The 13,444-nt window shown below is 36.2% G+C and overlaps 1 protein-coding gene across 1 annotated transcript in view; it reads right to left on the reverse strand.

Moving 5' to 3' along the window:
• The window catches only part of LOC126827462 (guanylate cyclase soluble subunit beta-1), a 32,381-nt gene extending 19,154 nt beyond the window's left edge, over nt 1–13,227 (reverse strand). The window contains exon 1 of the mRNA XM_056102255.1: nt 13,202–13,227. Within this exon, the coding sequence (XP_055958230.1) occupies nt 13,202–13,227 (26 nt within the window). The remainder of the gene's footprint in view (nt 1–13,201) is intronic.
• Between the last annotated feature and the right edge of the window lie 217 nt (nt 13,228–13,444).

Here is a 13,444-nt window from a genome sequence, read left to right on the forward strand (position 1 = left end):
GCATATTTTAGTATTATGCCCCCAAAATCAAATATCCCCTACTTTTTTTGAATAGTATAGCTTGTTCTCTATAATCATCATATTGAAACAGCCAATCATATTGATTGTTTCCAATTGATTACAAATTAATCAACTGTATATTATTTTGGTTAACCATTACAGTGTGTCCCCGTGGGGATATTTTTTATTTCGATGTTCAGTTGTACAGTAACAAATGTACAGGTGGAGTACAATTACCGTTATAACAGTTCATATACAATTATATAATACATATCAAGGGGTACAAAACAATGAATAAACGAACGGTACTGTCATTTGGACTCTGCGGGTTGGTTTTGTTTTTGTTCTTAGTTGGGTATTCCCTTTTATTTTTATTTTTTTTGGCGGGGGGTGGGGCGTGCGTACAATTTTATATTAATGCTAGGAATACACAGGAATCAATTCCATGAAATCCGATTATTGTCTATTAGTGAGCGACAGGACTTCTCTAGTCTTTATCAAGTCAATCAGTAAACTGTATTGCATAGAATTGTGAATTGTGTCCATGTATTTTCAGTTCATTTACTAAATGCCCTTGAAACTATTGATGTCCTGACAAGGATGTTCAGGTTGACAACCATTAATGCCTTGCGAATATGTTTTAATACATCGTATTATAAAGGGAACTGAAACCAATTAATTTGTATGCTAAATAATAACAAAATGCTTGAAATGTAACGATTGTGATCGGAAGTATCAATATATACGCCATAGGCAAACACATGTAATTCACCCTAGCATTAATAAGTCCCTGATAATGTATGTATACTCTATTGGCGATTTGTGTTCATTCCCAATTTGGGTAGTTAGCCGGATAATGATCAATTAGTCTTTAAATTCTCTTTTCTTTCTTGATGGCAGAGCTGCACCGAATTCAACCGGACCCGAGTTTTTGATGTATGCTGATTCTATATTCAGTAACATCTCCACAAATGGTCATTGGCGGATGGTCGAATAGTATCAAAATGATTTTCTATCGCCATCGGAGATCTAGCATTAACATCACCCCAGTTTATTACGATGTAGTCGTTATGCTTCTAAGAATTCAGAACTTCTGGTGTGGTACTAACCTTATATTTGTGGGAATATAAATTACTGATCTACTGCTCGATGTATCATTTTCCTGATAGCTTCATTTTCCTTGTAACTAACAGAAAGTTTCAGAATTTGAACGCCGCCCTCGTGTCGCCTGTGCACAAAGAAACAACAGCTTTTCATCCTACCTTCTGAAAACAACACCATACAAGGCACAGAACATAATAGCAGCTTGTTCAGAGCTTGGCCAATGCGGTGATTGAAGACGGTACCCTCAGGTAAGCGAGCCAACATCGTATTACTGACCAACCGTTATATTCCTTGAATAGTTTTAACAGGGCGTAAATCGTGGGAGGCAAGGGGGCTCATTGGGAATGCAACTCTGAGAAAGTAACTCAGGATTTTCCCGTCTGGTTTTCCCACGTCAGTAGTGCAGGACGTGGACATGCTAATGAAATAGCTCATAATCTTTCGTATGATACGAAAAAAACCCTCAGTATATTAAAGTCCAGTTGTAAATTGTTTTGTTTTGTTCGGGTTTTTTGTTTCGTTTTCTTTCTTTTTTTTATTTTTTAAATAATCTATTTGAGTACATACGGATAAAGACGTGATAATATTTTAGCGACAAATGGTCATATGACGCATCGCTACGTACATGTAAATGTAAATAAATGATACAGAAAAACAGATAACAACTAAGGAGGATTCGGTCATCTCTATCAAACAAATGATTTGTTTTAAAAAATAGCACAATGTGCTTAGTATTATAACAAGAATTATAAATGTGTAAATTGACGCTAGAATGTGGATGCAGAAATGAACTGAAATGTTGATGAAAATAATATACAAAAGACTATATAAATAGAACCATTAGTTAGTAATCTTTAATAAAAAGAATATTGAAAAAACTTACCATTCTTGATTCTATGGTGTTATTGGTAAAATATATTGTAATAATAGCACAGCAGTGCTGCTACAAGTAAGCCAGTGTGTCTAGTATGATGGTCATGATAACAATGCCGTACCTGTATAGTTTAGAGTTATATATACAAACCATTCAAATATTGATTAACACCAGTGATAACTTACATTAACACCATATAATGATCTTGTTATTAAAGACCAGCAATATCATGGGATAATACCAGTCAGAAACGCAAGTATGGATAACGTGTTAGGTCATAAGTGTAGCTCTCTAAGTTTATATTTCTTTATTAATATTTTCTGTTAATTTTAAAATGAATGTAAAGAATGCAGATGTTTGAAGAAAGTATGTCTGTAACACAATGAGAACGGGCTTAACATTTACTCAACAGAACTCGAGCGCTTCCAAACTCGCATTTCATTAAAGATGCATCGTGTCACTATTATTTAGACATTTAGTAACATGACAAGCCCATAAATCCACCCTCTAGAAGATCGACTGGCAGATATTTAAATTAATTATGACACCCACAAGATTCACAAATTTAAGGATAAAAATGGATAATCGAGACTTTGTTTGATTAGCTCTGAATAGAGTAATTTGAATGAAATATTGAATATATTCATTTTTCTTTATCTATTATTCTTTTTAAGAACGATCAGGTCTTTATATAGAATGCATCTTTAAATGAGCTAAACCTTTAACTCAATATTTACTTTAATAATCGAAATTAATAACACGAATTAGAATTCAATATTGGTCCATTTCAATCAATATTGATATTGCTAGCTTGTCGTGAAAATATGGAATCGTAATATCCAATATTTAAGATAGATTGAACATTTTAAAATCAGTACACGAGTTGTGTACTTCATGATTTCGGGTGTCATTTGTAACGACGAAAGAAAAAATGTGGAAGGAATTAGTAATGGCTGATTTACAAACGTCAAAATAATATTAGAAATAACATGTATAATTGACTAAGCAGACGTAAACAACTGCTGTTCAATTTGGATAATTCACAATACCATTTTTAGCAATTGAATATAAATTACTTTATATACATTCATGTTAGATTAATATGATCCATTTTTGTATATTTTAAGGTTCCAAAGAACAGAATCATATGCCCTTTAATCGTAAGCTCGGGCTGACGTCAAAACAACTTGTCACTTAATAACTTTTCTGTTTTTGAGTGTGGAACTCCCTAATTTAACCTTCGCTGCAAGAATTATTCGATATTTTATTGTTGGATGGTTTTTAACAAGTGCTTCCACAGTGGTGATATTATCAAGATCGTGGTCTTCATATACAATGTACACGTAATATACATTAATACATTCTACAGTAGATATCGCCTGTGTGATATATTTCATAATCTAAGGAGATATCTCTTTACATGAATTTGATTGGTAAGTTAAAAAGGAACTACATTTTTTTGTATTTTCAAAGAACAGTTTATATTTTTATTAGAAGTAACTTCTTTTTTTATTAAAAATGACTTAGTTTTATGTAATTGACCTTGATGGAAACACTGGGTCAATATAAGGACTTTGCAATGGTTGAATTGCTATCAAAAAGATATGTATCACTAAGCCGTTATGTAATCAGGTTCACTAAAAGTGAAGTCTATAGCAAAGAATTATATTTATGTATTTGTGCATGTATTCGTCTTTATTTATATCAGAAAATACTGGTAGGAGATTCTCTATATATCACCCAATAATACATTCTATAGTAGATATCGTTTGTGTGATAAATATCGTAAGGAGATATCGCTTTACATGAATTTGATTGGTCAGTTAAAAAGGAACTACATATTTGTATTTTCAAAGAACAGTTCATTTTTTTTTAAAATGAATTATTTTTATTTAATTGAGCTTGATGGAAACACTATGTCAATATAAAGGACTTTGCAATGGTTGACTTGCTGTCAAAAAATGATGTATCACTACGCCATCGAGAGTTGGTTATGGTCTGGATAAGTTAATTTGTCTAATTAATTTTAGAAAACATTTCAGGCCTAAAGAAAGACCTGCAATAGGCAGATTTAGCTCTTGCATAATGTATGTTTAATGGTACATTTAACAGGTTTAATTAAACATGCCATGTTCTTTATAATGGTTCATTTACATGTTCCAATATATAAATTCAATCAATTAACACGAGATTGTTGGATTGGATTATTAATTATATTTGTATAGTTGTTGTGAATTTTATTAGTAGATATTAGAAAATCATAATCATAATATTGTGGCAGGATACGCCCACATTTTCGAGAGATGGATAGAGAACAAGCTAACAAGATAGTGATTTTTCCTACAATCAAGGGCCATAATTCAGGAAATTACAATTCGATATGCGCATATATCGAAAGGAACTGAGATCTTTGTGTTATAAACTTACATTTCAAGTTTCAACAAAATCGGATAAAAATTGTGACCTCTATAGGGTCCACAACCTTGATATACCATATTTTTACGCTATTTGAGAACGAACGGCGGCCATTTTGTCTGTCAATTTTTGGGCGATTTTCACAAAATTCAAACTCAACTGTCCTTAGGGTGGAACGGTAATATAATAATACGGTTTTTTAAATCGGATAAAAATTATGACCTCTAATGGGTCCACAAGCTAAAAACATGATTTTTCGTACAATCAGGGGTCATAATTCAGGAAGTTACGGTCCGATATGCACGAATATCGAATGGAACCAAGATCTTTGGGTTATAAACTTATATTTTAAGTTTCAACAAAATCGGATAAAAATTGTGACCCCTATAGGGCCCACAACCTTGATATACCATATTTTTACGCTATTTGAGAATGAACGGCGGCCATTTTGCCTGTCAATTTTGGGCCGATTTTCATGAAATTCAAACTCAGTCGTCCTTAGGGTGTAACGGTGATATAATAATACGTTTTTTTAAATCGGATAAAAATTATGACCTCTATAGGGTCTACACGCTAAAAACACGATTTTTCGTACAATCAGGGGTCATAATTCAGGAAGTTACGGTCCGATATGCACGAATATCGAAAGGAATCGAGATCTTTGGGTTATAAACTTACATTTCAAGTTTCAACAAAATCGGATAAAAATTGTGACCCCTATAGGGTCCACAACCTTGATATACCATATTCTTACGCTATTTGGGAACGAACGGCGGCCATTTTGTCTGTCAATTTTGGGCCGATTTTCACGAAATTTGAACTCAGTCATTCTTAGGGTGTAACGGTGATATAATAGAACGGTTTTTTAAATCGGATAAAAATTATGACTTCTATAGGGTCCACAAGCTAAAAACGTGATTTTTCGTACAATCAGGGGCCATAATTCAAGAAGTTACTGTTTGATATGCGCAAATATCGAAAGGCACTGAGATCTTTGGGTTATAAACTTACATTTCAAGTTTCAACAAAATCGGATAAAAATTGTGACCTCTATAGGGTCCACAAGCTAAAAACGTGATTTTTCGTACAAACAGGGGCCATAATCCATGAAGTGTCGATCCGATACATGCCAATATCGAAAGCAGCCGAGATCTTTTGGGGATAAACCTATATTTCAAGTTTCATCGAAATCGGATAAGAATTGTGACCTGTAGAGAGTCCATAAACAATTGTGGACGGACTCGTCCGGACGGACAGGGGCGACGGCATAATACGTCCACATGAAAATGTGGGCGTATAAAAATAGAGTGAGAGAGAGAAACAGACAGAGAGAGGGGGGAGGGGGGTATTGAGCCAGACAATAATATTTTTTACCATTAAAAATGATGCAGTAACCAATATATGTTTAATATTAGCTTATCGTTATTTCTCCAGTCTTATTCTTGGAAAGATCGTTGTATTTAATTGAAACATAGTGTAAATTAGATTGGCCATATATAAGAATTCAAATTAGATAAATCTACGATTAACGCTGCTGTACTAATCAATTAGTTTTGTGCTGGACACTAATTTTAATAAATCAATATATCGCAATATGTTAATCTTTTTGACAATAATATTTAACCATTTCAAATACCAGCAATAATCCAATATATCGTTTGATCCGATCTCCCTGTCCCTAATAATATTCTTTAAAATATTATTGTATTTTACTGAAACATGACGCTGGCTTGACCTGAAAACAATTCAAATTTACTTGCTTCTCGTTGAAATTTAGTTGAGAGTTGTCCAACCATTTTGAATCTTCTTTCATGAAGAACTATAATATTGCAATAAATACAATGCATTGTGGATTTTTATATTTTATCGCAATAATGAAAGGACTATAATACTGCAATAATAACAATACATTGTGGATTTTTATATTTTATCGCAATAATAAAAATTTAATATATCGTTCAGCCCTAGGGGTTATTGATTGGAACAAAGATTAAATTCGACTAGACGTATACTGTGGGTTAATATAAAGTACACTTGTGTTATGTGGACTGTTACGTCTGAATTTTTCTAATTTGCTAGGACTAATTTCCTGTGGGACTTAATGCCGAATGGCAATCGTCTCATAGACCATAATGTAATTCCAAAATGTTCTTTTATGCGTTTAAATCGAAGTGTCTGTTGAGTTGGCTAGGGGCTGGTGGTGGAACACAATTGTTGTTGAAGTATAATTTATTATTTAGCAATGTCATCGATTGATTTAACAAATACATTCCCAAGAATTTATAAATCATCTTTAAATATAATAATTATTTTAGTGAAATATATGTCGTCTTTTGTTTTGGAAGTCTACTGTATATTGATCATCATAATCATTTAAATACCACAACATTACTGTTAAATTTTCTCAAAGGATATTATAAATTATAGAACTGCATAAAGAGGAAGGGAAGGGAACACTGAAAGGGGTGATTCCGTCTCAGATACAAGCCCGACCCAGGAAGCGAACGATTAAGTGTGTGTTCACTAGTTCAAGGTAACACTGTTATGGTTGATTCATAAAACAGATCATGTCTGCATGGATTGAAAAAGCAAATACGTGATTGTAAATATTAGAATCCATATTTCGGACACTAATCAATCGTGCAGTAAAACCGGTTGACACATGGACTGGAATAAGACTAGTATTTTTTACTCTGGATTAATGATGCAGTTCGTCTTCCATAGCACTTGTTTCCGCCCCCTCCTGTGCCCTTTGGGGGTCATCTTGGTTGAATTGTTAGTCTAGTATCGAAAAATGTACATTTTCTGCTATGTTTAAGTAAATATTCATGAAATTAGAGCGGGGATGGGGGCGGGGTGGGGGCAGTTATGAATTAAACACACAAATTATGGAAATCGCCTACAAAAATGATGTCACAAGCTATAGGTTTGGTGGTCTGCATCTAACGAAAGATGATAGTATTTACAGAGTTATTTCCCTCTAATAAGAAACGCCGTAACACTAACAATCACCTCGGAGAGAAATGACATGAAATGGAATTTAACGTCCTATTGTTCTGCATGAACTTGTCGGATGAATATAGGCATAAGGGTGTCACGAAGAAAATTTTACCCCTACAATGAAGTTACGCTACGGCCTACTCTTATTTCCAACTGTTAAGTCTTCTTTTATGTGACCGCCACAAAGTTTACACCAGACCCTGGAATTTCGTAAACTTTGTGGCGGTCACATAAAAGAAGACTTAACAGTTGGAAATAAGAGTAGGCCGAAGCGTAACGTCATTGTAGGGGTAAAATTGTTTACACCAGACCCTGGAATTTCGTGGGGGGGGGGGGGCTGAATGGTTAGCACGTGCGCGCTGTACCATAAAGTCTGTCATTGAGTCAACTGGCGTGGTTTCGAATCCCCGGTTGTACGTGGCAAGTAGTAGGGTCGCCTGTCCAACCTCGTGGGTTTTCTCCGGGTCCTCCGGTTTCCTCCCACTGTTAAAGACCCCTACGCGCAAGCGAATTATTGAAATAAAATTAAACCATGTGTTAGTCCCGAAATGACCTAGTTTGTGTCGAGTGGACGTTAAACCCCATTTCTCTCTTTCTCTCTCTGGAATTTGGTCCCACCGAACAACTGTAGAGCGAGAGAGGTGGGGGAAGGGGGAAGGGGAAGGGGGAAGGGGGGAGAGATGGTGTTTAACGTCCACTCATATGCCATTTTGGGACTAAATAAAGATTCCATGTGCTGTGAGCTGATCTGAACATCGATATGTGTTGACGGTCACGTCCGTCTACAGTTGTATGAAATTTGAATTTTATAAAGCTGATCTGCGTAGCAGTTGGTTATTTAGAAGTATTTGATATCTCACGATCTGTAATATGCTCTGCTATATTTTCAGCTACAAAATTACGTAGCAGATTTATAAATCCTCAGAACACACCGCAGAATCATCGATATTTAACTATTGCCTCCGTCCCCGGGACAATTCGGTTTTTTTTACGGGTCTAGTTTTGTCATGTTGCTGCTTACGCCTGTATATATTTCGAAATGTTCAATATTGATGGTTTCGGATTGTCAAATGGAATAAAGCTACTGATTTAAGAATGTTTAAAATGGGTATATAGGTATATAGGTTCGATCCCTGCAATGGCTGAGAAAGTTCATCCAATTTTCCGGCGTGGTTTCCCCTTGTCAGTGATGCAGGACGGAGGGCCTGACAAGGACAGCTGTCTAGTCCTTCGGATGAGACAAAAAACCGAGGCCCCGTGTATATATTGGAATGCACGTAAAAGATCCCCTGGCAGTTTGAATTCGATATAAGAGTAGGCGATAGTGCCGCTGCCCGGGCAAAATTACCCTCATAGCACACTGTATGGCGTATGCCGGCTTCATTAGCCCAGTATAGGAGCAGAGCAGTAGGACGTTAAACCCCATTTCATTTCATTTCATTTCAAAATACGTACAGGACTATATCATAATTTAACAATCCATCTTTCTACCACTGAAGTTCGGAAATGGGTGTTATATAAAGCTAGCTATTACTCACTCAATTATGTCTACAAATCTGTGCGCTAGAAGTGATAAGGAAGTCCAGGTCTTGCCCTTATCTTGATCTATGATTTATAATATCTATCTAATGGACTGTTTGCATTGTAGACAGTACATAGAGATTTTAAAGTAATAAGATAGAGAGAGAGAAATGGGATTTAACGTCCACTCGACACAAACTAGGTCATTTCGGAACTAACATATGGTTTAATTTTATTTCAATATTTCGCTTTCGCGTAGGGGTCTTTAGCAGTGGGAGTAAACCGGAGGACCCGGAGAAAACCCACGACGTTGGACAGGTGAACCTACTCCTTGTAACGTACAGACGGGGAATCGAAACCATGCCAGTTGACTCAATGACAGACCATACGATACAACGCGCACGCGCTAATCATTCGGCCATCCAATGTCTTCACATTAAAAACACGATTTATTTGTTAATTTAAATCAACATTGATGTTGTGATCTTACCGGGAAAAGATGAGCTTCTGATATTCAGTATTTAAGACAAAATAAACATTTTATAATTGGTACACGATCGTGTACCATAATTCGTTTCAGCGCTATCTGTAACAAGGACTCGAAGAACGGGGCTGGACATATTCCACAAGTCATGTCAAACGGCGACGCCATATCTGGACAGCATGCAAAATAAATATTATGGGTGTAGACTGGAATAACCAGACGCTAGAGGTTGCCATTCGATTGAGACTTCTGGTGTATATCGCCGAACATGACTAATTTGAAATTAGTGTAAAAATGGAAGCGATTGAATGTAATCAGTTTATATACATTCATATTACATTATTATATGCGTTGCTACCCATTTGTGTCAATTTCTAGCTGCCAAATATTTGCGATTTAGTTCCTTTAACGTATGCTTTATTGAGTAATCATAGATTATTTAAAGGTTGGATTCGTTGACAATTGTTTATCACAAAACCAGTCCATCATAAATCACAGTAAAACACAAAATAGTATTAATCCAACAGCCATTCCCCATTTTAAGCCTTGACATGGAAATGTAGGCCACCGAATGTTTGTTGATGGACTATATATCTTCAATATGTGTAGATTCAGATGTGGCCAACCTGGCACCTCCAAACCGGGGTCCAAGATAATCTCTCAGCAATTTTACCCCACTAAATAACGAGAAAATGCCCCATGGTGTCCATCTTGAATATTTGAATTTCAACAAGAGTGCCAAAATGGGACCATTCGGATTCTTAATCTACATATATAATATATAATCAATCAAAAAACATATGGTGGACTACATGGGGTTTGGCTGACGGACTAATAATATTTTTGTACTTTACTATGATTTATAAATTACAGCTCTCTTCTAATGAACTCTTTTGTCATATTGCTCTGTATTAAACACGGCAACAGACCGGTAATTTATATTTAGCCGGTAAATATCGACAAACAAGACATTTCGATGTAAATTATTTCTAAAATAATTGTTAATTAAAAATGACGGAAACATTCAAAAATCTTTTGTGTTAAAAAGCAATGCGGACGAAAATAAACCTCTCGAGCGCGCGAGCCACAAGAAACAATATTCCAATTTAATACCGACTACGACTGGGGCGTTGCGCCGCGAGCTAGGCAAAATTTCCCCATAACACACTGCATGACGTATGCCCGTTTTCATTAGCTCAAATGTCCATTTGGATCAACAGCAGCTGGCTATAGTTTTATTTTCACAATTGAAAAATGGCGGCCTACTGAATACTTTCTGGAGATAAGTATGACGGGCGGATGCGGTCACAATGGGCCATTTATATGACTTACTAATTCCATTTATATGACTTACTAATTCCATTTATATGACTTACTAATTCCATTTATAAAGCTTTATAATTAATTACTTACTTAGGCACGTGCGAACGCTGAAACCCCTCGAAGCGTGTGACTGAATTGAATATTATTTTCATAGCTTGATAAATGATTTATAAAGTCTTGTAAATAATATGGTAGCTATATAAATCTATTTTCTAAGTCTTATAAATGAATTATCTAACGAACTAAATATTCGGGAAAGTTCGTACATCTGCCCGGAAATTCCCGAGGATGCTTCGGCCAGCCAATCACAGGTCGTCTTACTGAATGGCAAGCCCCTCCCACTCCCCTCCGCGGTTTTCGAGTTGTGTGCGTCGGTCTCATAGGGCCTACATCATTTTATTCGTACATTTTTTCCTTTAATGGAATTCGGACGCACTAATCTTCCTGCAGAAGATGACCATGGTCAGGATGAGGGTATGTTGTCTTCAAGGGCTTGGGCCCACGCGTGCCGCACAACATCCGACACGATATTTCGGCAAACTCGCAAGAAATTGTGAAAAGAACTACCCCGGTCGGTGGGTGGAGGGGGAGCGGTGACCTTAGCAAAGTAAATTGACGCTAGGATAACTAAAACATGAAAGGTAAAACACCGCTATATGTAACGAGGGATTTGATTGGCCAATTGGCCGACTCAACGAAGGAGTACGGAGATTGCCGATTATTTTCTAAGTTATATAAATGGATTTATAAGACTTGATAAATAATTACGTAGTTTCATAATTATTTATCAAACTATGAAAATAATATTCAATTCAGTCACCCATTTCGATGGGTTTCAGCGTCCACACGTGCCTAAGTAAGTAATTAATTATAAAGCTTTATAAATGGAATTAGTGAGTCATATAAATGGAATTAGTAAGTCATATAAATGGCCCATTGTGACCGCATCCGCCCGTCATAGATAAGTGGTATATACAAAATATTGCGTTTAATGTATTATAACTCCAGAAGAACGAAGGTCAAAGGTTTGTCCTCTCATGCCCCCAGTGCTTCAAATCAAATGTCCCAATATCAACAGTAGCCCTTTATATCCCAATTGGTGGTAAGACGTTGGCTTTGCTAACCTTGCGATCCCGTGCACGCAAAAGAGCAGTTGGAATTCATTCGCCCTATCGACTTGATAGAGAAATAAGGCCAAGTTATCAATTTCCTTTTCGGATGCGGAAAGAGGAAAGTAATTAATAGTATTTATCTTAATGTACACAGCGTCAAGACAATCAATTATATTGACCGTACTAATTATGAATATTCTAAACAAAATTGAATGTAATAAATCATATACATTAAATTAAATGCAATATTGCGACATTTATTTTAATGTAACTCAGTGGTGTATGCAGGTTTTGGGGGGTGGTGGGCGCTGATATTTTTGAATTGCTGAACAGAGTTGAATCTGGGTACGCAGTCCCCGGGCCCACCTTCTAAACGTTAAATACCCTGACAATACGACGGGGGGTGGCGCTGTGGCTGACATGGAATGGATTTAATTTCATTTCTATGTTTACGCGTGCAATGCGAGGGTATAATCTTGCCCGGATCGTTTGCGTCCACTACGAATGTGTACCTGGGACGACGTACCATCCCATTTCGCCTACGTCCCATTTCGACTACAGCTTATAACAACAGATTATATGGTCTGGTGGTTTTTTTATCCCTACTTATATATACCCTCTCTATAGTTAAAATAGATTCTTCCATAAAACATCCCATTTAGACTACAGCGTATAACAGAATACATCACAACAAACAGAAAAAATAATGAAAAATTAAGTATTTCTTATATACAATTTGTTAATCAATAAAAAAACAAAAATTTCAACTTCCAAATTCCCGAATTTGAAAATAAACACAATATTTGTTATAAAGGAATTCTAATAAGATAACAAAAATTTTGATTGAATGATAGTGAAACAATGAAACAGTTCATCTTATATACAGTATTAAACTCCCGTGGCTAAGTGAGTAAGACGCTGGCTCGCTAGCCTGGAGGTCGGGTGTTCGATCCCTGCATTGACCGAGAAAGTTCCTCCAGATTTTCCGGCGTGGTTCCCCCTTGTCAGTGATGCAGGATGGAGGGCCTGATAAGGACAGCTGTCTAGTCATTCAGATGAGACGAAAAACCGAGGTCCCGTGTACACATTGGCGTGCACGTAAAAGATCCCATGACAGTTGGAATTCGATATAAGAGTAGGCCGTAGTGCCGCTGTCCGGGCAAAATTTCCCTCATATCACAATGTATGGCGTATGCCCGTCCTCATTAGCCCAGTTCGAGCAAAACGGAGGACGTTATACCCTATTTCATTTCATTTCATTTCATTTCATTTAACTCAAATATTTGTCAAAACTCTTGAGTTGATATTTTGCTTTGATGTTAAAGAAAACAAACTATAATATTTAACAATAATCATTGGATTAATTACATCTCTTTATCAGTGGAACAGTTCATTGCTGATTACTTGGGGGTCAGGATTTTGAGGGTAATAAACTTTGTAGTCGAAATGGGACGTAGTCGAAATGGGAGTGAACCACCTGGAACCTCAGTGTTTATTCCAAACTCGGCTGACAAGTGAGAGCCGGACATGACATAAACGACTCTTCAGTAGGGATATATAGCTTCCCTGAAATTACATGATGCAATATTTCAGATATTAAAGTAAATAGCG

This window comes from Patella vulgata, chromosome 7 (assembly GCF_932274485.2).
Source record: "Patella vulgata chromosome 7, xgPatVulg1.2, whole genome shotgun sequence".
Taxonomy (NCBI): Eukaryota; Metazoa; Mollusca; class Gastropoda; family Patellidae; genus Patella; species Patella vulgata.